General features: G+C 42.4%; 1 protein-coding gene and 1 long non-coding RNA gene across 2 annotated transcripts in view; one reads left to right on the forward strand and one right to left on the reverse strand.

Moving 5' to 3' along the window:
* The window catches only part of Acsf2 (acyl-CoA synthetase family member 2), a 31,719-nt gene extending 26,213 nt beyond the window's left edge, over window positions 1-5,506 (reverse strand). Inside the window, exon 1 of the mRNA XM_026386794.2 lies at window positions 5,314-5,506. Within this exon, the coding sequence (XP_026242579.2) occupies window positions 5,314-5,423 (110 nt within the window). The 5' untranslated portion in view covers window positions 5,424-5,506. The remainder of the gene's footprint in view (window positions 1-5,313) is intronic.
* Window positions 5,507-19,247: 13,741 nt separating this feature from the next.
* On the forward strand, window positions 19,248-23,962 carry LOC144255717 (uncharacterized). Its single transcript, XR_013343901.1, has 3 exons — window positions 19,248-19,303; window positions 20,874-20,953; window positions 23,680-23,962. It is a non-coding gene; the product is annotated as an uncharacterized LOC144255717 (long non-coding RNA).
* Window positions 23,963-25,472: the final 1,510 nt, after the last annotated feature.

The following is a 25,472-nucleotide window of genomic DNA, read 5'->3' on the forward strand; positions in this document are numbered from 1 at the left end:
TAAAATGGGCTGTGGATGTGGCTCAATGGTTAAGCACCCCTGGGTTCAATCCATAGTACAAAAAAAAAAAAAAAAAAGACATAGGCATCAACATCCTCCATAGGATTCCTATAGCTCAGGAAATAACACTGGGAATCAATAAATCAAAGGGATGGCATCATACTAAAAAGCTCCTTAACATCAAAGGAAACAATGAATAGTGTGAAGAGAGAACCCACAGAATGGGAGAAAATCTTTGCCAGCTCCTCTTCCAACAGAAGATTAATATCTAGAATATATAAAGAAATTTTAAAAAATTCAACACCAAAAAAAAAAATAACCCATTCAATAAATGGACAAATGAACTAACCAGACACTTCTCAAAAGAAATACAAACTGCCAAAAGTAATTTGACTGTTAAATGTCTTTGGGCAGCAGGGGAATGCAAAATTAAAACTACACTGAGATTTCATCTCACTCCAGTTAGAATGACAATCATCAAGAATACAAATAACAATAAATGCTGGCAACGATACAGGGGTTGGGGGTGGGGCGGATCTTACACACAATTGGAGGCATTGTAAAGTAGTGCAGCCATTATAGAAATTGGCATGGAGTTTCCTCATAAGACTAGGAATGGAACCACCATATGATCCAGCTATACCAATCCTGGGTATTTACCCAAAAGAACTAAGGTCAGCATGTGCTAGAGATACATGCATACCCATGTTTGTAGCAACATAATTCACAATGGCCAAGTTATGGAACCACCCTAGGTGTCCATCAACAGATAAGTGTATAAAGAAAACAATATACATGATGGAAATATTTTATTTTTATTTTAAATTGCTACTAGGAATTTAACCCAGGGGCGCTTTACCACTGAGCTACATCCCCAGTCCTTTTTTCTTTCCCCCTCCACATTTTTTATTGGTTCATTATAGTTGTACATAATAGTGGGATTTGTTGTCACAAATTCATACATGCAAACAATATAACATAAATGGGCCAATATCACTCCCTAGCACTTCCGCCTCCCTCCTCTCCTCTCACCCCATTTTTATTTATTTTTTTTAAATTTATTTGTTTATTTTTTTGGCAGACACAACATCTTTGTTTGTACGTGGTGCTGAGGATTGAACCCGGGCCACATGCATGCCAGGCGAGCGCGCTACCGCTTGAGCCACATCCCCAGCCCCTTATTTTTTATTTTGACACAAGATCTCACTAAGTTGCTGAGACTGGCCTTGAACTTGTGATCAAACTTGTGACCAAATTTTTTTAGAGAAAAAAATTAACGTGAAAGGGGCATGAGAGAAATTTCTAGATCTGTCTGGTCTCTATGGTGTCCTAGTTACATGTAGCTATGGAACCCTTAAGATGTGGCTAGTTGGAATGAAGACATGCCATAGATATTAGATGCACACCCCATTTAGAACACATTATGAGAAAACAAAGTAAAGTATCTCACTGGCAATTTTTCAAAGATTGATTACACATTGAGATGACATTTTAGCTGAACTAAGTTAAATAAGCGATATCATCTGGGCTGGGGTTGTGGCTCAGTCATAGAGTGCTTGCCTAGCATGTGTGAAGCTCTGGGTTTGACTCTCAGCATCGCATATAAGCAAATAAAAATAAAGGTCCACTGACAACTAAAAAAAAATTAATTAATTAACTTAATTAAATTTTAAAAAGAAGCTATGTCATCAATTAATGTCTCAAAGCCAGGTGTAATGGTGCATGTTCAGAGGCTGGAGGATCACAAGCTCAAGGCTAGTCTGGGCAAAAATAAAATGGGCATGGATATAGCTTAGTGGTAAAGCACTTGACTTGCCTAGCATGTTTGAGGACCTAGATTTGATCCCCAGTACTACAAAAAAACTCTCCCTGGCCAGTCTTCTCCATCTCACCATGTGATGCTCTCTGCCACATTACGACCAGTGGGGAAGGCCCTCACCAAATGCTGAGCCAATATGATTCCATACTCTCGCACTTCCCAGCTTCCAGAACTTGAGCCAAGTGAACCTCTATTCCTTATACATTGCGCAGTCTGGTATTCGGTTATAGCCAATAGGAAAAAAAAGGCAATTAAAATTTAGTGAACTTTAGTGAAATTTACTGTATGTAATTATATCATAAAGCCCTATGATCACCACCCAACATACCCTGAGGGAATGAATATACAGCCTATGAAAGATACAGACTACAAAGACTTCTTGCATAATAAGGGTCACAGTAAAGTTCTTGAACAAGCTAGTCTATTGGTGGTGGCTTTCATTCTCACCATATTAAAAGGAATCACTAGTATGTGTGTCTTTGTGGGTATGGAGAAAAAGTACGAAGGAAGTTGTTATTTGGGTCCAGTAAACTCCCTCAAACAGAAAGGGGATCGGGCTAGGGTGTAGCTCAGTCATGGAGAATCTGCCTAGCATGTGTGAAGCCCAGGGTTTGATCCCCAGCACCAAAAACAAAAACAAACAAACAACAACAACAACAAATACAGGGGACATTTCTGAAGGCCGGAAACACTTGGATTCAGGAGATATCTATGCTTCAGGTTTCCCCTTTTTTTTTTTTAAATTTTTTTTTTAAATATTTATTTATTTATTTTTTAGTTCTTGGCAGACACAACATCTTTGTTTGTATGTGGTGCTGAGGATCGAACCCGGGCCGCACGCATGCCAGGCGAGCGCGCTACCGCTTGAGCCACATCTCCAGCCCCAGGTTTCCCCTTGAGACACTGTTATAGAGCCCCAGGGGAAAGAGCCCAGGAGTCACTCATAGTTAGAGACTGATTCAAGACATTGTCTAGTGATGAAATTGCTAAGGTACATACAAGTTCTAGATCTTAGCTTTCTAGAACCAGCCCTGCCTCAAAGGAAAGGCAAAACACAAGAGCAAGCTTTTGTCCATTTACTCAACAAACCAGCAAGTGGGTATTTATTAGCAACAAACTAACCCAGGTTCAGAGGTTAGGAAACATGACCCAGAAGTGAAGGATCCAAGATGTCACTCAAGATGGACTGGCTACGAAGTTATTGCTCCTTCCTGACAAGCAACCCCAGTGACCTGAAATAAGAGGCCTGTGGTGCTGGGCAGCAGGAAAGAAACTACATATAACCAAATCAGAACAAGTGGAAGACAGAAGTCCAGAAGCTTCCACACCGTGGTACCTGGAACACTACCAGTAATCATCTTGATTTCTCTCTCTCTTTTTTTAACTCCATCGACTGCCAAGTTCCTAGAAGGCTCAGGACTGAGTTTTGAGGCTTCTACACCCACAGCACCTATTAGGGCTGGACACAGCATGTGTTCTTAGGTGTGCTTGCTGAATGTTTGGGACAGCTGAGGCTTCTGAACAGAAAAGTAGGGCAGAAATCAGACCATGGGTAAGAGCACAAGAGAGAGGGAATGGAAGGAATGGAAAAAAGTTAGGCCAAACACTCAGGAAATCTTAACTCCCTACATAAACAGGCCTTTTCCTGACACAGAGACAATTTCTCTGAGTCCTGATGTGTCCTCTCTCAGAGGTCAGAGGCCTGGGGCAGGAAAGTGACCGGCTTCGTTTAACACAAGAAAAGGTCAAAGGTCAGGAATATTGCTGTGTGGCCCTATGAACCTGATTTAGCATCATAAAATTTGTACATTGTGAGGAGTAACTTTCAGAGTCCTTATGACCTAAGAGGGCACACAGGAGTTCAAAAGCAAGGCTTGGAGGCTGGGGGTGGGGGAGGGCTGAGCTAGCCTAGGAGGGCACTGGGAGGGAGGGAAGGAGGGGGATGGAAGAGAACCCAGTTCCCTTCTTCCAGACCCCATCTGTTGACAGGACTGGATCCCCCTGAGTTTTCTCACAAAATGAAACAGAATGATGTTAAAGTATGGTGTTTTCTGGATTTTAGGAACATTGCTAATAAATAAACGTGATCCTAAGAGTTTAAAAAAATAAATAAATGTGATCCTAAGAGTTCTGGCCTACTAGCCTAAAAGGAATGTGCAACTCCCTTGTACTCCTCTAGCCATTTTTTTTTTAAATACCAAATCTAGTTGTTGAAGACCCAGTCCTGTTAGGTTTCTTTTCTTTTTCTTTCTTTTTTTTTTTTTTTAACTCAGGGGTACACTGCCAATGGGCTACATCCCCAGTCCTTTTTATTTTATTTTGGGTCAGGGTCTCACTAAGTTGCTGAAACTGGCCTCAAACTTTTGATCCTGCTACCTCAGCTTTCTGAGTAGTTGAAATCACAGACTTGCACTACCACACTCAGCTAATGTCCTCTTTCTTTATTTTAACTGTGGAATTCATTCTTCCTTTTTTTTTTTTTATAGTTGAAAGGCTGTTGCTTACATATTGCTAAATTGTGAAAAATGATCCTCCATCATGCCTCCCCAACTTTTTTCTCTCCTGGAAATGGCTGACATGAGAACACAGGATAGGTTGCTAGATATTGTTGTCAGAAGCTACACAAAGAGAGAAGCCAGATGATTTCACGATCCTTCTTTATGCAAAAAGTACTAATCACACTCTTTATGGTTTCCTGTTAGGTTTCTTCCCTGTCCTGGCCCACAGCCCATATGGTGTGGAAAAATGGTGCCCTGACCGCAGATTTAGCACCCTGCCTAGATGGGTGGCAGGGCAGTCTGCACACTGAGCTTGCCAGTGCTGGGTGCTGAAGGTAATACCACCTCTAATCTCCTGGGAGAGCCAATCCACCTAACCAAGGCCTTTCCCTTGCAGTCTCAGGGGTCCTCCCAAAGGCTTGCAACATCAGCTTTACCTACATCCTCCACTGCCAGCCCCCATCCCTTTGCACTCAGGGTGGACAAAAACTAAGGCCCAGGAGTAGGTGGCAAGGAACCTATTTGTCAGCAGCTGATGAGGACTGGGGAGACTACGGAGTTCAGTGGTCTGAGTGGGGGGAGGGGAGACATCGAGGCAGCTCCCCAAGTTTATCCCTGAAGGAGTTGCAGCCCAGAGGCTGGGTTCTAGAGACAGAGCCCAGATCTTGGCCCTGGCCCCTGCCCCTCAGGATAGATCGCTACAGACCCACACTCCTGGGCCCTAAAGGGAAGAATCTACAGTCCTGGACTAGATCAGACTCAAGACAGGACCACTGTGGCCAGCAGCGGCCCTTGTCCCAAGCCAGGCCAGTTTTTCCTGTTGCCTAGGTGCTAGAGTACTAGATGGGGGTACCAGTGAGAACCATCCCAAGGAGGCCCAGCCACAGGCTTCATAGCAAGTGGGATGGGTCCCCAGGGAGGCTCTGCAGGATCCCCCCCCCCCCCAGCTCCTTTCCGGGGGACTGCCCAGCCCCCTCTCCGCCCCGGGGCGGGTACCTGAGTGGACGGACGTGCTGCGACTTCGCTTCCTGCCATCCCCGAGAGAGGACAGCCCGGGGTCCCTGCACCGCCAGGCTCATGGCACACAGCCTCCGGAGGCGCAGCATGCCGGCCCAGACAGCCTCGGCTCGCGCCACCGCAAGTCCGGCCGGAGTAAACTTTCAAAGTGAGCTGAGGCGGGGCGAGCGCGGAACAGGCGGGGAGGCGGGAGGGTCGCCTCTGCCTATGGGGTGCGGAGGACTCAGTCCCGCCGGGGCGGAGCGAGACGAGGCGGGAGGTGGCGACTCTGCGCCCGGGGCCACCTTCGCGTGGGACCGCGTCCCTCCCGGCCCACCCTCCAAGAATTGCCCTGGTTTCCCTCTGAATCCGAAGGCCTGGCTGCAGCCCAAGACATGGCCTGGGTGTTGCAACCGAGGAGTTGGTTAATTTCCTAAAGGGGAAGATGCGGAGCCTCAGTGCTGAGCCAGATGGCAAGGTCAAGGCTGAGCAGGCCCCTGCACCAGTTTAGCGCGAGGGCAGCGTGGGAACCCACCGGGATGGTGAGCCAGAGATTAAAGGAGCCGGCATCCAGTGCCCCGAGGGCTGCCAGCTGGAACAGGGAGCCTGAAACAGGCGGGAGGTTCGGGGACAAAGAGTGCTGCGAAAGAATCCCTCTGTGCCCGAAAGAATCCCTCTATGCCCGCAGGCGGGGTCAAGTCCCCAGAGAGGCCAGGCATTGGCTTCAGGCGGTATCCCCACCTCACACCCTCCCCCTTTGTCTCTGCCTTGATGCCGCCCCCCCACCCCCCCCACCACCCCCCCCCCCCCCCCCCCCGCCACCGAGCATGGTTACAGGGCTGTCCACTGTCTGGTGGCCTCATGGACTGGGACCTGTGTATCCTATCTGCCATCTTCCTGTCCCAACTTAAGACCTAAAACACAATTCTCTTGAGTCTCCCTGAGGCTGAATGGAAAGCACTCAGCTCAAGCCTCCTTGCTCTCTCTTTGATTCTTCTTCCAGAGGAGGAAGGGGAGAGTAAAGGGCAAGAGGTCATGGCAAGTGGCCTGCCCTCTCCTGACTTGGAGGCCCTGAGGAAAGCCAAGCCAGGTGGAAGCCATTGCTGAGGGTGGAGCCTGGCCTGAGGAACCTTTGAGCTTTGGCTCAATGGAGGTCACTCCACTGCTCCTCTTTATGATATTCATAGTGATTTCAAAACTCTGGCTTTTGAGGATGGTCCCTACATTTCACATTTTATGGGATTGCAGCAAAGGAGCTGGACTTGCAAGAGCACGTCTTCCTAACCCCAGGCAACTTGGAGCACTGGCAAGTATCCCTCATCCAGGCTCCCAATCCTGCCTGGCAGCCTTTGCCACTGGCTTGCTGGGTAACCCTGAGTAAATCATTGCCCTGCTCCAAGTAAATCATTTTCACTATGAAGTAAGGGCTAGTGCTAGTCCCACAGGCCCTTGTTCTCCCTTACTACTTAAGGGTCTGTGCTGGGATGAGGGAGGAGCTCCATCCTGACCTGACCTCCATCCTTGCTTCCCCAGACACTGGGCTGTCCTGGGAGTGGGGAGCAGGGCACATGCCCATCCAGGCCATCCAGCTTTCTATACCGGCTCAGACCCTCTTGCTCCCTGGGAGACTTTGTGCCTGAGCTGAGCATGTCTGCTGGATGCTGCACAGGACTCTCACAGTTTATGTTCCCTGGGATTTTGCTCATGCCATTGGTTATCCCCAAGAAAACCCTGATTTCCTCCCATTTGCCAGAATCCTTCCCTTTTCTGCTTCAAAAACTGACTCATCAGATAAACACAATAGCTGGATACAGTGACCCATGCCTGTAATCCCAGCAACTCAGAAGGCTGAAGCAGGAGGATCACAAGTTTGAGTCCAGCCTCAGCAACTTAGACTCTCAGCAACTTATCGAGACCCTGCCTCAAAATAAAAAATAAAAAGGACTGGGGGGCTGGGATCATGGCTCAGCAGTAGAGCGCTCGCCTAGCACGGGCTAGACCCGGGTTCGATCCTCAGCACCACATAAAAATAAAGGCATTATGTTGTGTCCACCTACACCTAAAAAATAAATACTAAAAAAAAAAAGGACTGGGGATGTAGGTCAATGATGAAGTACCCCTGGGATCAATCACCAGTGCCAAAATAATAGTAATAACAATGATAACGACAACAACAAAACTATGTTATGAGGCATTATCAGGATAGACAGTCTTTTCTCAAACAGAAAATCAAGAAATGGCAGAATAAGAAAATGTTTAGAGGTAAGTAACAAGAGAAAGTAAGTAACAAGAAGATTAAATAAGTTAGAATAGGTCAAATGAACTTGAACAGACATTTTTCCAAAGAAGATATACAAAGGGCCAATAAATACATGAAGATACTCAATATCACTAATTGTTAAGGAAACAAATCAAAACCATAAGATACCACATTATATCAATAAGGATAACTACTATTAAAAAATAACAAGCCATGGGGCTGAGGTTGTGGCTCAGTGGTAGTGCGCTCACCTCCCACGTGTGAGACCCTGGGTTCGACCCTCAGCACCACATAAAAAAAATAAATAAGTGAAATAAAGGTGATGTGTCCAACTACAACTAAAAAATAAATATTTTTTAAAAAATTAACAAGCCAGGAATGGTGGTGCATGCCTGTAATCTAAGCTATTCAGGAAGCTGAGGCAGGAGAATTGCGAGTTCAAAGCCAGCCTTAGCAAAAGCAAGACACCAAACAACTCAGTGAGACCCTGTCTCTTAAAAAAAAAAAATACAAGATAGGGCTGAGGATGTGGCTCAGTGATTGAATTCCCTGAGTTCAATCCCCAGTAACCCTGCCCCCCCCCCAAAAAAAACAGTTTGAGGCCAGCCTCAGCAACTTAGTGAGACCCTGTATCAAAATAATAAATAAAAAATAAGAGGGTTGGGGGTGTTTTTCAATGATTAAGCATTCCTGGAATCAATCCCTGGTACCAAAATAAAATAAAATAAAGGACTGGGGTTTTAACACAGTAGAGCACTTGCCTGGCACATTAAAGGCCCTGGGCTTAGCCCCAGCACTGCAAAAACAACAACGAGTGTTAGTGAGGATGTGGAGAAGTTGGAATCCTTGTGCTTCATAGAATGTAATCATAAAAGCATAATATGCATTGTTTATGAATACAAAACCTAGACTAAAAGCACTTATTACTCACATGGCATGATTATAAGTGCTTTTACTTTTTTTTTTTTTTTTTTTTTTTTTAGTCATTTTGTTGGTACTGGGGAATGAATCCTGAGGTGCTTAACTAATGACCTTTTTATTTTTTATTTTGAGACAAGAGCTTGCTAAGTTGCTCAGGGCCTCGCTAAGTTGCTGAGGCTGGCTTTGAACTTGCAATCCTCTTGCCTCAGCCTCTGAGCCATTGGGATTACACTGGCTAATTCTGAACAAATGTAAAATGTACAGAGAAAATGATGCAATATACTGTTTATGGACTCAGGGACATTTTAAAAGTAAAAACACATCTAGGCAAAGTGGCACATGCCTGTCATTCCAGCAACTGGAGAGTCTGAGGCAGGAGTATTGCAAGTTGAGGCCAGCCTGGACAAATTAGTGAGACCATCTCTCAAAATAAAAATTAAAATAAAGGGCTGGGGATGTAGCTCAGTGGTAGAACACCCCAGGGTTCAATTCCCAGTCCTGAAAAAAAAAATGGTAAAAAGCATTGGGCCTTCAGGTGTAGCTCAGTGGTAGAGTTCATGCTCAAGATCCTGGGTTCAATCCCCACAGTACAGCCACTATAGAAAATAATATTGGGGGGAGGGGCTCCCAAATAAAAAATAGAGTAACAGTATGATCCTTCAGTTCCACTCCTGAAAAAAAAAAAAAAATATATATATATATATATATATATATATATATATATATCCCAAAGAATTGAAAATGGGAACTCAAGACTGTGTGTTCATAACAGAATTACTCACAAGAGCAGAAAGGCAGAAATAGCCCAGATGTGGTATATCCATACATCAGACTACACTCAGCCTTAAAAAGGAAGGAATTCTAACACATGCTATAATACAGATGGACCCTGAAGAAATGCTAAGTGAAATAAGACAGGCGAAAAGAGTATGATTCTACCTGTATGATTCTACCTGAAGGAGGAACCTAGAGAGTTGAAGTTCTCCCAGGACAGTTGGGGCCAGAGATCTGCTGCTTTTTATTTTAAAAAATTTTTTTTTCTTATTTTTATTTTCTAAGAGGGTAAACATTTTTATCTCCCTGCCCCCTTACCTCCCAAGGTCCTGGGGATTGAACCCAGGGTCATACACATGCTTGGCAAATGCTCTACCATTGAGCTACACCTTCAGCCCTACATGTTTTAACTTAAAATGTATTTTTTAAAAAAATTTGTAGTTGTAGATGGACACAATGCCTCTGTTTTATTTGTTTATTTTTTATGTGGTGCTGAGGATCGAATCCAAAGCCTCATGCATGCGAGGCAAGCGCTCTGCCACTGAGCCCCAGACCCAGCCCTAAAAATGTATTATTAACAGGCTGAAGCAAGGTCTCCTGCTAGGGGCATCAGTGGGTTATAGGGACTGATTTTTTTTCCCCCAAGTACTAGGGATTGAACCCAGAGGTGCTTCACCACTGAGCCACATCACCAGCTCTTTTTATTTTTTACTTTGAGACAGGGTCTCGCTAAGTTATTGAAGGTGTTATTAAGTTGTGGAAGCTGGCCTCAAAATTTCAGTTCTCCTACCCCAACCTCCTGAGTCACTGGGATTACAGGTGTGTGCCAACCATGCCTGGCAGGGACTGATGTTTGATGAGGTTCCCACTGCTAAAACTAATTTGAGCAAAGGGGTTCCTTAAACTTGAAGTCAGGTCTTGAAAGGATCCAGGTGACTGCTGTCAATGGCCTTGAATAAATTACTTTTCTCTGGTGTAATTTTTTTTTCATAGCTCTCTGTTGTAATTGACTGTTTCCAAGCAGCATGTGAAAAAATGTCCATTTTAAAGAAATTCCTCACTTTTTATCTAAGAAAGAAGCTGTCTAACAAGAAATGCAGTGATCAGGAAGGAGTGGTGGTAAAATGGAGATTCTGGACTAGGAATGTAACTCAGAGGTGAGCCCTTACTAGCATGTGAAGGGCCCTGTGTTCCATCACTGGCACTAACAAGATAAATAAATGAGAGAGAGAGAGAGAGAAAGGCAGAAGGGACTGCTATCATTCACATGGAAAAGTGGGGGGAGAGAAAGATGAGGGAATTTTAATTTTCAAAGAGATTTCAGTGACTTGGACCATAATGCTTATTTTCTGTCAATCTAGCCAAACAGCTTCAGAAGCCAGTACCAAAACACATACACACACACACACACACACACACACACACACACACACACACACAAACTGAAAACAAAAAACAGGACAGAGAAAAATTATTCTAAAAACAGATGTTTCTGATTTTCAAACTGAAAGTGAAAATAAGGAACTTGCTCTAAACTACTTTGTAGAGTAAAACTAGTTTGAGCACAACTAATGATCGATGGTAGATGTAGGCACATATGATCTTACAACATTTTTTTTCCCCCAAGGGCTGGGGATTGAACCCAGGGCCTCCTGCATACTATGAAAAACTCTACCACCTGAGCTTTACCCCCAAGGCCTGTGAACTTAAATTATCAGTATTTTCTTGCTGACATTTCCAAATTGAAAAGCTAAATAAGTCACAATCCCAGCATCTGCCAAAGGTTGTTAAAGCCTTGCTTTAAAAAAAATTTTTTTTTAGTTTCAGACCTTTATATTATTTATTTATGTGTGGTGCTAAGACTCGAACCCAGTGCCTTATACATGCCAGGCAAGCACTCTACCACTGAGCCACAACTCCAGCCCCCAAAGCCTTACTTTTGGAAAGAGAAGAAAACAAACATCTTTCTTTGGAAGATGTAATTTATCTTTTATTTTTTTATTATTTATTTGATACCAGGGGTTGAACTCAGGGGCGCTTAACAACTGAGCCACATCTCCAACCTTTTTTTGTATTTTATTTAGAGACAGGGGTCTCACAGAGTTGCTTAGGGCCTTGCCAAATTTCTGAGGTTGGCTTTGAACTCAGGATTCTCCTGCCTCAGCCTCCCATGCTGTTGGGATTACAGGAGCACACCACCCCCTGCCTTGCTTGTAATTTTTCTTTCTTTTTTTTTTTTTTTCAAATCAAATTAAGATTGTATTGTGTACACAAAAGCTGGCCAGGACTGTCTCTTACAAGATTCCATGCTAGAGATCATCCCCCTGATCTTCAGGAAAAAGTTTTTACACCACAAAAAGTTACAAAGGAGGTGGGCGTCTAAGGTACTTAAAGCTAACAAGATTTTGACAATCATAATACATGGCTAACATTTCAAGGTAGAAACTAAATTCAGCTCCAGATATAAGATATGAGCTGCCACTGAGATTTAGAGAGAATTGTTATTTGGTCAGCAGGAGCCAGAATTTATGAGGCACCAGTAAGGTTTTAGGCACCAATAAGGTTATCTCATAAGGGATAGCCAAGCATAGGTGAATTCAAAACACAGGTAGAAATTGCAAGCAAGTTTAAAACATCAAAATATTGTCAGGCCAAAGAGAAATTTTAGTTTTCTTACACCAAACAGAAATAAACTTTTTACCTCTAAAAGCTCTAAGAGAAGATTTTTTTTTTTTTTGTATTTTCTCATATCTAATGGCTTCTGGCATTCTTTTGTTTGTGACCATAAATGCTTCTCTTCTGTTTTTATGGGGCTTCCAAAACAAAAATATAGATAAGCCCTTCTAATAGCGAAGATGTTTCTAACATAGCAAGTAACTACCCTTTAACCCACAGGTTCTGACAACCATATTATAGGATATGAAAGACCCTCCAATATGCTAGTTATTCCAACCATTGTTTGCAAATATTGACAAAAGTCAATTCATTGCACAGAATGAGTGAGGTGAGTCTCTGCTCTGCAGTCCATACATAACAGGAGGTAAAAGAGCCCCCAAAGTGAGTTTAAGACAGGGCTTTACATGACATAGCTGACAGAATCCATTGCCTGGCTCTCAGGGTTCTCAGCGTTCTCCCTGTGGTTTGTTTTCAGATTCTGCATAGCACAGACACCTGGGCTCCGGATCTGGCATGCGGGTGGCCCAGGTTAGATCCTCAGCACCACATACAAACAAAGATGTTGTGTCTGCCAAAAACTTTCACCAAGTGCGGCTTAGCCTGCTTCCTTCTGCCTGGACATGTCCGGCTCTGGGAGCTCAGTCGCCCTCCGCAGCCGGCTCCCCCTCGCTGCCCTCCTCCCCCGCAGCTCAGGGTAGCCCTTCTCCCCTTCTCCGCCTGCCTCTCGGAAACTTTTTTTTTTTTTTTTTTTTTTTTTTTGCAGCCAGGTCAGCGGCTGCAGGGAGTGGACAGCAGGTCCGAGCGGCGGGGGGGGGGCCAGGCCAGCGGAGTCCCGTCTGGGACGGAGGGACGCCCAGGGGGCACACCAGGTCCCTGCCTGTTGCAATGTGGCAGCTGGGGGCTCCAGGTCCCAGGGGGGTAGCAGGGAGTCGTAATTTTTCTTTTCTTGGGTTAAAATCAAGAGCTAAAGTCAAATGTGAAGTCATGGGTAAAGACCCCTTGTTATAAGACCAAATTTAATTTCTCTTCTTTCACCTATTTATTGGCTCAACAGACATTCATTAAGTGCCCACTTAATAGCAGGCATGATCCTAAGTTTAGGTCTGGAAAGATGAATGAGAGTATCTGTGGGAGACCAACCTTGAACGTGACTGAGTCACACTCCTCCGTTGGGTGCTAAAGCGCTCAGTCAAGAAATGTGGCAGAGCTTTCCCAACCCTTCTTGGGCTCGAGGGACAGTGTCATCACCTGGGCATGTCTTGCTACAGCCCCATGGGTGAAGCTACGCTCACCTGTTCCTTTGTAATATTACCCCTTGCCCTGTTTAGAATAGAATGTTCCATGGAAGTGCCTTATGTGTGTCCCCTTCTCTTACTGTGCCCTTGGGTGTGTCAACCTGCTGACAGTGGACATCATGAAGATAGACTCAGACCCCTGAAACCTGGCCCCTTGCCTCATTGAATAGCTTCTCCTCAATAAAATGGGTCAGCGCCTGCTCTCTCCCTCTCTCTCTTCCTGTGAACCCTTAAGGTCAGAGGAGCCGTCACAGTGACCTCAAAGAAAAAGGTATTAGTGTCTCTTGTGTGGTTATTTTGCACAGCCCAGTTAGCCCAGTTTTCCTGGAGTGACCCCTGAGCCTTTTAATCGCGAACGAACAGAAACCCGGCAAGTATCCTCAAGGAATTCAATATTAGCAGAGGACCCCAACCCTGGGGCTGACAATGTCACATGAGATGACCAGCGCTGTGGGAGCAGGGAGAGCCAACCACCCACCCTAGGCACATTGCAGAAGGTCTATTGGAGGGCTAAGCTGTGTCCTAAGAAATGAGCGGTGTGTTATTCTACTATTGTTGCTGGACAAATTACATACATTTAGTGGATTAAATGACAGATATCTGTACTCTTATAGTTCTGAAGGCCAGAAATCTAAAGTACGTTTTATGGGACTAAACTTAAGGTGTTTGCTGGGCTGGTTTCTTCTTGACAGTCCAGGAAATAATCCATCCCTTGTATCCAGTTTGTGATGGGTCCAGATATTCTTTGGTTTGTAGTCCCATCACCCTAATCTCTGCTCCCATGGTCACATTGCCACCTCTTCTATGTGCCCTTTCCCCTTTTTTCTTATAAGCACACACCTGCAGTCCCAGAGATTTGAGAGGCTGAAGCAGGAGGATTGCAAGTTCAAGGCCAGCCTTGGCAAATTAGTGAGAACTTATCTCAAAATTAAAAAAAAAAAAAAAAAAGGCTGTGGATGTAGCTTAGTGTTAGAGTGTCCCTATACTCGTGAATACATGTAGGCCCCACCCAAATGAACCAGGATAATGTTTCTATCTCAAGTTTCTTAATTTAATCACATCTGAAAAGCCCCTTTATTATTTAAGGTAGCATTCAGATTCAATGGATCAGGACATGGATCTCTGGGAGCCATTATGCAGCCCACCATTTATAGGATTTGCAGGAGAATCTGTGGACAGCTGATGAGATGTTGTGATTATAAAAGGAAAGCATATCCAAAGACAAAGGCATGTACATTCTGGAAATTTCTCACAATTTTGCTAGGAGAGTAAAGAGCACTTATTAGAGTAGTAAGAAATAAGGCTGAGCCTTATGAATGAGACAGGCAGCACCTCTGTTGTAATGATTATGGATTTTATTCCCAGCAAGCCCCTGCGTGGTGTGTGGCCTGTGGTTGGTATTCAATATACTTTGGATGACTTGAGTAGGACAAATGACTAATGAAGAATATTCATAGACCACCTACTATATAGTTGTCAGAGACTAAATAAAGAGAATTTTCCATTTGGAGGTTCAAACCAAGAGGTGAGGTTTTCAGGCCTGGGACTGGGTGTCAGGTGGCTTCCAGATGCTACTATCAAAACCCAAGCCAATCCATCCTGCCACTCTGCCATTTGCCATGTGAAGCCAGTGTCTTTCCTCATAGTCTCAAGGTGGCAATTCCAGGCGTCACAAACAAATGTAACCAGCGAAGAGGCTCGGCACTGTTTGATTAGCGAGGAAAGCCTTTCTCTCCCGATGGACTTGCCTTGGATTTCCTTGTCATTGTAGTGATCCATGCCCCAAACTCCAGTGCAAACAGGACACAGTGCTGTGAGCCCTGCTGTGGCCAAAAGCACTGTGAGGCATCAGCAGAAATAGCTCACTTGTGGTCAGGGTGACTAGGCAAGTTTTCCTGGGGAGGTGGCAAGAGAGGAGTGGGCATTCCATGTCAAACAGCGTGAGCAAAGGGGAAAAGATGTGGATGTGGAAGAGGAGGTGAGTTGAAAAGTTTCACAGGAATTATTTTTTAAGCACTTTCTAGGTACTGTAAACTTCATGTAACCTTTTTTTTTCATTCAGTCCTTATTTAAAGTGTAGCTTGCCCAACCGGACTTAATTATAAATGTAATCTTAATTATATACTAAAGATGTACATTTGTATGTTTTTAGCCTCTCTGTTTTGTTTCATTGAGATACATGCCTTTGGATGATGTTGTGCTGTGTTGACTATTATTATTATTATTAGTAGTAGTGGTATTAGTATTGCAGTGCTGGATCAAACCCAGGGCCTCAAAGCACTCTATCATTAAGTCACATCCCCAGCCCTTTAAAACATTTTTTTTTTTTTTTTTTTGTAAATTTGCCAGGTTCAGGGGTACATGTCTGTGATCCCAGTGGCTCGGGAGGCTGAGGCAGAAGGATCGCAAGTTCAAAACCAACCTCAACAACTTAGTGAGGTCCTATATAACTTAGTGAATCCCAGTCTCAAAATAAAAAAAAAGGCCAGGGGGGGCTGGAGATGTGGCTCAGTGGCTTAATCCCTGTACCAAAAAGGAAAGAAGGAAGGAAGGAAGGGAGGGAGGGAGGGAGGGAGGAAGAATGTTTAAAAATTTTTTAAGCAAAATCTTGCTAAGTTGCTCAAGTTGGTTTCAAATTTATCATCTTCCTGCCTTAGTCGCCTGAGTAGCTGGGATTACAGTGATGTGCCACCACACCTGGCACCCTGGACTTTTCTTCTAAGGTCTAATAGCTAGTAGGACAGAAGGCTGGTTGCTCTTTCCTTCTTTCTTCTTTTCTTTCCTTTCTTTCTTCCATCCTTCCTTCTTTTCTTTCTCTTTTTTCTTTTTTTAGATGAAGAGTCACCCTGTTGCCCGGGTTGCCTGGAACTCTGCTCTCTGGTGATTGCCCTGCTCAGCCTATGGTGCAGCTGGGACTTCAGGTGCGCATGCCACACCCTGTTCCATTGCTATTTTTTTCATAAAGTATTCATGGTGATTTTTGCATATTCATATTTTCATATGAACTCTGCTTTTCCCTTCATCTGCATCTTTGTGTTAAAAATACAAAGCTCAGTGGCAGAGCACTTGCCTAGCATGTGTAAGGCCCTGAATTCTAATTCCTAGTACTGCAAAAAAAAAAAAAAATTAAAAATACAATTGTTATTCATATTCCTCCAGATGCTTTTCTTTTTTCTTTTCTTTCTTTCTTCTTCTTCTTCTTCTTCTTTTTTTTTTTTTTTTTTTTTTTGGTTGTTGATGGACCTTTATTTTATTCATTTATTTATACGCAGTGCTGAGAATCGAACCCAGTGCCTCACACATGCCAGACAAGCCCTCTACCACTGAGCCACTACCCCAGCCCCTCCTCCAGATGCATTTTCAGATAATTTTTACATTGTTTCAAAAACAAAACAAACATATAATTTGTTATAAAGATTCTTTTTTTTTCCTTTTTGTAAGACAAGTTCTACTCTGTTGCCAAGCTGATCTAGAATGCCCAGTTTGTTACAGGGATTTCTAATTGCAGTTGCCTCATATTTGAAGGTTATCTTGGGAAGGGTCTTGGCATCACTGTGCATAGGCAGATTTATTTGAAGCAAGTCTGTATACATAGACTATCTAAACAGAGATCATTTGTGTTAAAAAATACTATGGGAGGGGCTGGGGATGTGGCTCAAGCGGTAGCGCGCTCGCCTGGCATGCGTGCGGCCCGGGTTCGATCCTCAGCACCACATACCAACAAAGATGTTGTGTCCGCAGAGAACTAAAAAATAAATATTAAAATTCTTAAAAAAGAAAAAAAAAATACTATGGGAGCTGGTGTGAGGGTCCCTGCCTGTAATCCCAGTGACTTGGGAGGCTGAGGCAGGAGGATTGCAATTCAAAGCCGATCTCAGCAATTTCGCTAGGCCCTGTCTCAAAAGAAAAAAGAAAAAAGGCTGGGGATGAGGCTCAGTGGAAAAGTGCCCCTGGGGTCAATTTCTGGTACCAAAACAAACAAACAAACAACAACAAAAACAACAACAAAAAAAACCCTTTAAGATCTCTAATTCAGGGCTTTCAACCTGACTTTTTAAAACATGGTGCTTCTGCCAGTCAGAGTGGTGTGGTGGTGCATATCTGTAATCCTAAGACTCAGGAGGCTGAGGCAGGAGGATTGCAAGTTCAAGACCAACCTCAGCAATTTAGCAAGGCCCTAAGCAATTTCCAGGAGATCCCGTTTCAAAAATAAAAATAAATAAAAATAAAAAAGGCTGGGGATGTAGCTCAGGAGTAAAGAGTCTCTGGGTTAAATTAAAAAAAAAAAAATCTGCTTCTAGTAGTGAAGACAAACCTCTGGGGGCACAGTGCTACTGACTCTTTTTGTATGTGTCTGTCTGTGCGTCCTTGACACTTCCCCATACTGTGGCACTCATTTTACAGAAGAATAAGCAAAAACTTGGCGAGATGCAGGGACTTTCTAAGATTGCACTAGAGCTAACAGTGGCAGTGCTGGTCTGACATCCAAGGTCAGAGAATTCAGAGCTGATCTGCCTCCGGTCCTGATCTTGATCTTTGGCTTCTCCAGGGCTGCTGGTACTGGTGTTCTCTCAGAAAGCCCCCAACAACCCTTGGACACACAGGCACAAGGTGGCACTTGGTTTTGTGCAGGAGGTGCTACAGCACTGGGCCAGTAGCTGTTCCCAAGGAAAAGCCTACACGAATGACAGACTTCACTTCCTCACAAAGCTGCTGGTTTCCAGCCCTGATCCCTCTTTCCCTCCCCACCTCCCTCTCTTCCTTCCCTCCATCCATCTTGCTGTATTGCCCAGGCTGATCTCCAACTTCTGGTTTCAAATGATCCTCCCACCTCAGTCTCCTGAGTAGCTGCTACTACAGATGTGCACCAGACAAACCAGGCTTGACCCATTCTTCAAAGCCTAACTTCAACTGCACTTCCTCTTTGGAGTCTCTTCTGATTTCTTTCTTTCTCGCAGGCTCCTCCTCCTACCATACTGGGAACGGATTCACTTCCTTGTTGTGATTGTCCTTGAATAGTTGACCTCTCAGAGCTTGAATTCCTCCACCTGGAAAACTGCCTATAAAGCTGTAGAAAAAAAGAAAAAAAGCTGTAGGAGGACCGAGTTAAAAGAAATAATAGTGGGGCTGGGGCTGGGGCTCGGTGGTAGTGCGCTCGCCTAGCATGGATGAGGCACTGGGTTCCATCCTCAGCACCACATAGAAATAAAGAAAATAAAGTCCATCAACAACTAAAAAAATATTTAAAAAGAAAGAAAGAATAGTGACTGTAATTTCAACAGCTCCGGAGGCTGAGGCAGGGCAGATTCCAGTTTGAGGCCAGCCTGGGCAAGTTAGGGAGCCTTGTCTCAAAACCAAAAATAAAAAGGGTTGGGAATGGACATCAGTGGTAGAGTGCCCCTGGGTTCAATCCCTAGTGCAAAAAAGAAAAAAGGAAACAACAGGGGACTATGGACAGTAGTTCAGGGCAGGCCACTCATGCACAAGGTCCCGCGAGGCCCTGGCTTTAATTTTTAGCACTTCAAAAAAATGAAAAGAAAGAAACAGTATATGTTAATCACTGTTCAGGGCACAAAGGATGCTCTTGCATGTAAGCACATGCAAGCACACACACACATACACAGTCCTACACATTCACACACCGATTTCATATGTATATGTCAGGGCACTGATTCCACTACTTCGTATGATAATTATCTTTGTGCACTGTAGATTTCCTTGAGGCAGGAAAAATAGGGGGCAGTGAAAAGAAACAGGATTTGAGGGCTGGGATTCTGGCTCAGCGGTAGAGGGGCCCTGGGTTCGATCCTCAGCACCACATGAAAATAAGTGAATGGAATTAAGGTATTGTGTCCAACTACAACTAAAAAAATAAATATTAAATAAGTATATATATAAAAAAGAAAGAGTATTTGAAATCACAAGATTTGGTCTATCCCTCAATCACTAAGATGGCTGAGAACCAGAACCGTCACTTTTTTTTCTCTGAGCTTTGGTTTCTTCCTCCGTAAGATCAGAATCACAATAAAATGGGCCTCCTCAACTTCTCACGTACATTATCAAGGTAAGATAATGGATGCCTGAGGATTTGGGCTGGCAAATGCTAATGTATTATTCTCTAATTGCACTTGTCTTCCTCCAAGCAGCCTGGTACAGTGTCTTGCTTGGGGTGGGAGGTTTGTGCACAATTATTTATTAAATAATAGGTGATTTCACTGACATTTGGTCTTCAGGTCCCCCCCCACCCCCGCCCCCGAGATAAGCTTTAAATTCCCATTTTGAGATGAGCAAATGATGAACCCATCCTGATTCCATTTTAAGTTTGGGAGCTATCTCATCACAAAGTCATGAAAAGTTAATTTCTATTTTACTATAAATTACTGCAATTTTTTTTTTTTAGAGAGAGTGAGAGAGGAGAGAGAGAGAGAGAGAGAGAGAGAGAGAATTTTTAATATTTATTTTTTAGTTCTCGGCAGACACAACATCTTTGTTAGTATGTGGTGCTGAGGATCGAACCCGGGTCGCACGCATGCCAGGCGAACGCGCTACCGCTTGAGCCACATCCCCAGCCCCCAATTACTGCAATTTCTAAACTTGCCTGAAATGCCTGCCCGTGCCTTGAACTCTCCCATGCCTGGCTTTCCCTGACCAGATAACAACCCTCTCTGAAATCTCAGCAGCACCTCATAAATTCTGGTGTTGGTATCTAAATTTATTCCCTAACTTGAAATGTTGAACCATTTAGATCATTAACCTACTACCTGCCTTTGTATTATGCTTGTCAAAATCCTGTTATCTGTAAGTTCTCAAGATACCCCCCCATACACACAACTTTTTGTGCTCCTAGAGAGCTGGGGTACTGTTCTCTAACCCAAGGATTTCGAGAGAGACAGTCCTGGCTGGAATTACAAGCTTGCTTTAATTTGATTTAAAATTGGATTTGGTGGAATTTTCTTGGCATTGCAGTTTAACATCTGAAGGCCCCAGCGAAATCAGACCACTAAAAATTCTGAAGCTGGAGCTTTGCTCTGGGACTTGGGGCTGGAATGCCGTTCCAGGGGGTGCACAACTTGAGATGTTCCAAGGCCCCAGGTGTTCCTTTGGTTCACCGGATTGCTGGAGTGAACTGCTGCACTAAAACAATTAGCAAGCATTCAGGGGAGGAGGCCTCCATAGGTAAGTGGCACCCTTATAACATCTGGTATTGGGTTAAGAGAGATCTCTTGTGGGGACACACAGGTGCCTGATGAGGCACATACACTCCTGTCTAGGACAGTAGTGAAATATCGCTTTGTCCTCTGTTACTGGTTCAGTAAGGAATTCCTCTGGAAGGACAGAGAGATGTCTGATGAGGAACATACTCGCTCCTGTTTGGAGCATTACAAGACGTTGCTCTGCTCCCTCGGTTTTGGCACCTGGTTCTTGTTTTCTTGTGTCCTGTGTTCTATATGTTTTTTTTTTTTCTCCTTTTCATTGTTTTTCTCTAGTAGAAACGTAAGACAATTGAACATCAAAATGGGTAATAAGGCAAGTAAGCCTGAAACCTTTGAGCTGTGTTTTAAAATTTTTTGATAAACTTTACCCCCCTTTGTTGAGCAGGATTAGGGAAGCAATGTTTTCTTTTCTTCCCCTAGTTGGCTGCCTGGAGCACACCCACTGCAGGAGGGAAATGCCTGCTGGAGATCTAGGAAATGAATATCTTCCAAATTAACAGGTGAATCATAGCCTGCTATCAGGGCACCCTGGGAATCCCTATCAAAATGTAACTCTTAGAAAAATTCCTTTAAAACCCCTTATCCCTCCAGATCAAGAGAGTCACAGCCTTTGGGACAGGAGTCCCCTGTGTTTCTCCTTTGTTAGCAAAACAATAAACCTTCTTTTTCATTTTTTCTCAAACCCTGTCCTCATTATTAAATTCTCATTAATAGGTTGAGGACAGGAACCGAACTTTCAGATACAAATTTTGACACCCTGGGTGGGACTCCAAAGGTGTCCCCCCAACCTGCTTTCTTGGGGAAGCTTAGCACTCCAAGTAACTGTACTTCCATGCCAAGGATGTAAGATGAACTTTTTGAGAGCTGACTATTGGAAAGTTAGGAGATGTGCAAGTGTGCCTGGTGTTGGACCAAACCAGAGAAGCTATTCTTGTAAGTAAAGGGAGGGACTGAGGGACTCCCAGTAGCTGCCAAAGTCCCTTTTGCTTTGGGGAACTCCTGCCTTCCTTCCCTACACTGTAAGGATTGCTCCATCTCTTGTCTACTTAAGACAAACAAACAAAAAACAAAAAACAAAAAAAAAAAAAAAGAAAAGAAAATGAATACAGTAAAGTTGACACACTGAGACCCTTGATTTTGAACGTCTGGTTCCCTCTTTGTGGGAACATCTGGTCCACTCGTGGGGACATGGTGCCACTGGTGTAGGTGTCATAGTTAAATGGGAGTTGGAAACTTGGGGAGATTTTTCCCTTATCTGGTCTGTTTTAAAGATTCCTGTCTGTCGGCCATAGTTTGGAGCTCCTCTCTGACTGTCATTGTGTCTTTGTATCTGTTTCTGGCCCTTTAAGATATGGGCAATAATGTGTTGATATTATAGATTATTTCTTGGGAATGATCTTGGCTGAATGGGCTACCTATAGATGTAAATGTGTCTAAGATGATGTTTTACTGTAACAATCTGGTATCTAAATGGGTTTTTGAAACATTGTACAATCTTGCAGTTAAAAGTTGATTTGTCAGAGATAAAATAATTAATAAGGAGTCTTAATACTCAAAAACTGAGTTGGATGCAAAAGGTGCTGCCTTGAATGCATGAACACAGCAGGACTCTCAGGAGGATTCCTGCCCCCCACCCCATACTTCAGCTCCTCTTTCTTTCTGGAGGATGATATGAGCACACACAGCTACTTAAATGCAGCTAATGCAGCTGCAACTCTTCAAAACTTGGGAGAAAGGTTTCCTGGCCTAGGCAGCTCTCAATCACCATTCAATACAGAGCAGGATGTTGGGCTCTGCCTGCCAAAGCTGTTCCCTACTTTTCTATCCAGCCCCAGAGAACAATTGTATACAGTGTCCCAAGTTCTGATCTGCCTTAGATATGTGGAGGTAACTGTAGCCTCAAATGCCTCAGGTATGCTCCTCCTGCTTCTCTGTAGGGATCTAGAAGTCAATTTGAATACAAGTGCCAGGTTTTCTGTTCTCACCTCTTACCTTAGACCTCTTAAAAATATCTGATCAGCCTTGAGTTTTGAGCAGGCTTTGGAGCAAGATTTATCCTGTTAGTCACTGAGAGGAAGACAAAACCTAGGAATGGCCACACAAGGTAGTGGACCTGCTCAACAGCAAATGGCTTATCATAGTAAGGAACTTAACATCATAGCTTCGTTCCCAAAGGTAATAGAAAGTAAGGTATCATAATTTTAGACATCCAAACCTGTCCAGTTACAAACTAGGGAGAAAAAAAAATGGTTAAAATGCCTTAGGTATGAGGTTTCTGCTCAGAACAGCAGTTTTCCCTAGCTCCTTCTGAACCTCAGCCAGGACTTACATTGAAATGCAAATGGAAGCTCAGTAGGAGATCTCAAACCCTAGGGGGGAAAAAAGTAAAAGTGCTCTTTAGGGCTGGGGTTATGGCTCAGCCTTAGAGTGCTTGACTCCCATGAGCAAGGCCCTAGGTTCAATCCTAGGCACCACATATAAATAAATAAAATAAAGTTATATTTATAAAAAAGTTCCCTTTACCTGAACTTATATGAGACTAAACCAAAAAGGAAATTGTATGATACTTTACTAATTACTGGCTGGTCATTTTTTTCTAGGACTTTTGCTTTTTCTTCGATTCTGTATTTTTTGAGCTCATGATGTTGATCCCACAGACCTAAGTTAATGTTTTTCTAATCAGCCCTATTTTTTATTCAACTGTGGAGTTTTTAAACATTGCAATAGAGATTTCACCTGCGAAAAGCTATAAGGCCTTTACTATTGTGTTATGTGTGCACACTTGTGTTATATGTTGTATGTGCATATGTCCATATATCATGTACATGATATGAAAATTGGTCGATATATAAGGAGCACTCATAAAATTAAAAATGGGTTCAAATACCTTTAATTCACATGATTTAAAAGAGTTCAACTTAAATTGGATAAACAGATGAAAATAAATATGTCTTTTTTTTTAAGAGAGAGTGAGAGAGAGAGGGAGAGAGAGAATTTTTTTAATATTTACTTTTTAGTATTTGGCAGACACAACATCTTTGTATGTGGTGCTGAGGATCGAACCTGGGCCGCACGCATGCCAGGCGAGCACGCTACCACTTGAGCCACATCCCCAGCCCAATAAATGTGTCTTTAAAATCAAACTTAACTCACAAGTTTCTCTAGGTGGTCAAAAAATTAATAAAATGTTGATGTCTATAAAATGTCTAATATCCCTTGGTTCTAGAAATTTTCTTCAATAAGGAAGAAATGGCTGATGCTGTTCAATATACTTGTCTGGTATTTTGGTAAAGTAAGTTAAGTAGATTTGACATGGGATTACTCATATTTATCAATAATTTTGTTTGTTAGACATCTGATTAATTTACAAGGTTAAAATGCTAACTGTTAAATGTACCATCAAGTACTCTTAATTCCTTAAATTCCATTGGGTAACATTATTGATGTTTTTATAAATTTGTAAATGAAAAAAAAAGAGGGGGAGTTTAAAGTTGCTTTGTCATCACTAAAAAAGGTTTTACTAAAAATTTAAAGCCCCCAAAGGCATAATTCTATATACTTAAATATTGCGTTTTCATGAAATGGTAAGCAGATGTAATTCTGTATACAAAGGATAATTGAAGATTTCTATATGCAAAGGTCCAAAAGTTTCAACTGTTCCAATTAAAAGTAATGTAAACAACATGAAGTATTTCTTTTTATTAAAATGAAAATAATTTGTCTAAATTCAAAAATTTACAAGGATTGTTTCATATTGTGAGCAAATCGAGGGATGACAGAAAAGAGAGATTCAAAGTTCTATATGAGTTGGTTTTATATATATGTGTAAAACAATCAGTCAAGGCTATTTAATGTTTTTCCTTAAGGTCAAATGTTAATATACTGATATAAACCAAAGTTTAATCTATATGTTAAAAAGAAAAGGATTTCTTAAAACATTGAATTACCCATAACATTGTGTTTATTAAGTCTTATTTTTTTGAGCAAGTAATCTTAAATGAATTAAGGATTATACAATTATGATTAAACAACAACTGTTACTTTAAAATATTATAATGTTATTTCCTCAAGAGCTAAACTTAATATAAAAATATCAATGTAATTATGGTGCTGTTACTATTATTTGTGTACTAAATATGTTCATATCTTCCAGGTATACAAATCTTTAAGGTAGAAGCTTTAAAATAACATATATCAAGCTGGTGTTCTCCAAACTAAAGTTGTATAGTAATTTTGGGCTTATAAGTATAATAAACTTTTTTGGAGATTTATTTATACCATTTAATGTTCTATAACTGGACCTGTTATCAATAAGATATAAAGTTTTTATGTTACTTTTTACACTGGGGTAAAATTTAAATGTATTTTTAATTTAATGAGAGCCTAATCTATGTAAAGGTTAATATTATAAAACCCAAACATTTTGCAACTTTTCCATAAAAGTCTAAAAGCTGCCAGCCTTTCTGTAATTCATGTTTTAAATGTAATATCATATTGTGTTAGCTAATATTCATATTACCTTGAAAAATATATATGTAAACTTTATAAATGATATTTAAGAAACAAAAATCAGCTTCAGAACTAGAACACCTTACTTAAGATTTATAAAGAGCCCTGCCTTACCTGAGATAAGTCTCTATGCCTCCCATCTTACTACATGTCAGAATGACTCCACAGCAAGCCAGACTTTAGTTCATTTAAAGTTGTATTCAAAAGATTAATTTTTGTTGTTAAGATTACTAGGATCTCAAACAAGGGTTTTGTCAGAGTCCAGCTCCAACAGGGGGGGTCTCAGGAGATGGTGAGGAGTCGGCGAAAGGGGGGTGGAGAAACAATACAGACACTAAAGTGAAGGTGCTAATCCCAATCTTTACTTGTGAAGTTGATCATATATACTTTTCATTTTGGCAGGCTCACAGTACTTTGTGGTTACAAAACAGGAATCATTATTAAAAGAAACAAAATATTACATAGCTACAATTAGAATAGAATAATGTATCTTGGCTTAGGCATAAGCAA

Source organism: Urocitellus parryii, chromosome 7, assembly GCF_045843805.1.
Source record: "Urocitellus parryii isolate mUroPar1 chromosome 7, mUroPar1.hap1, whole genome shotgun sequence".
NCBI lineage: Eukaryota > Metazoa > Chordata > Mammalia > Rodentia > Sciuridae > Urocitellus > Urocitellus parryii.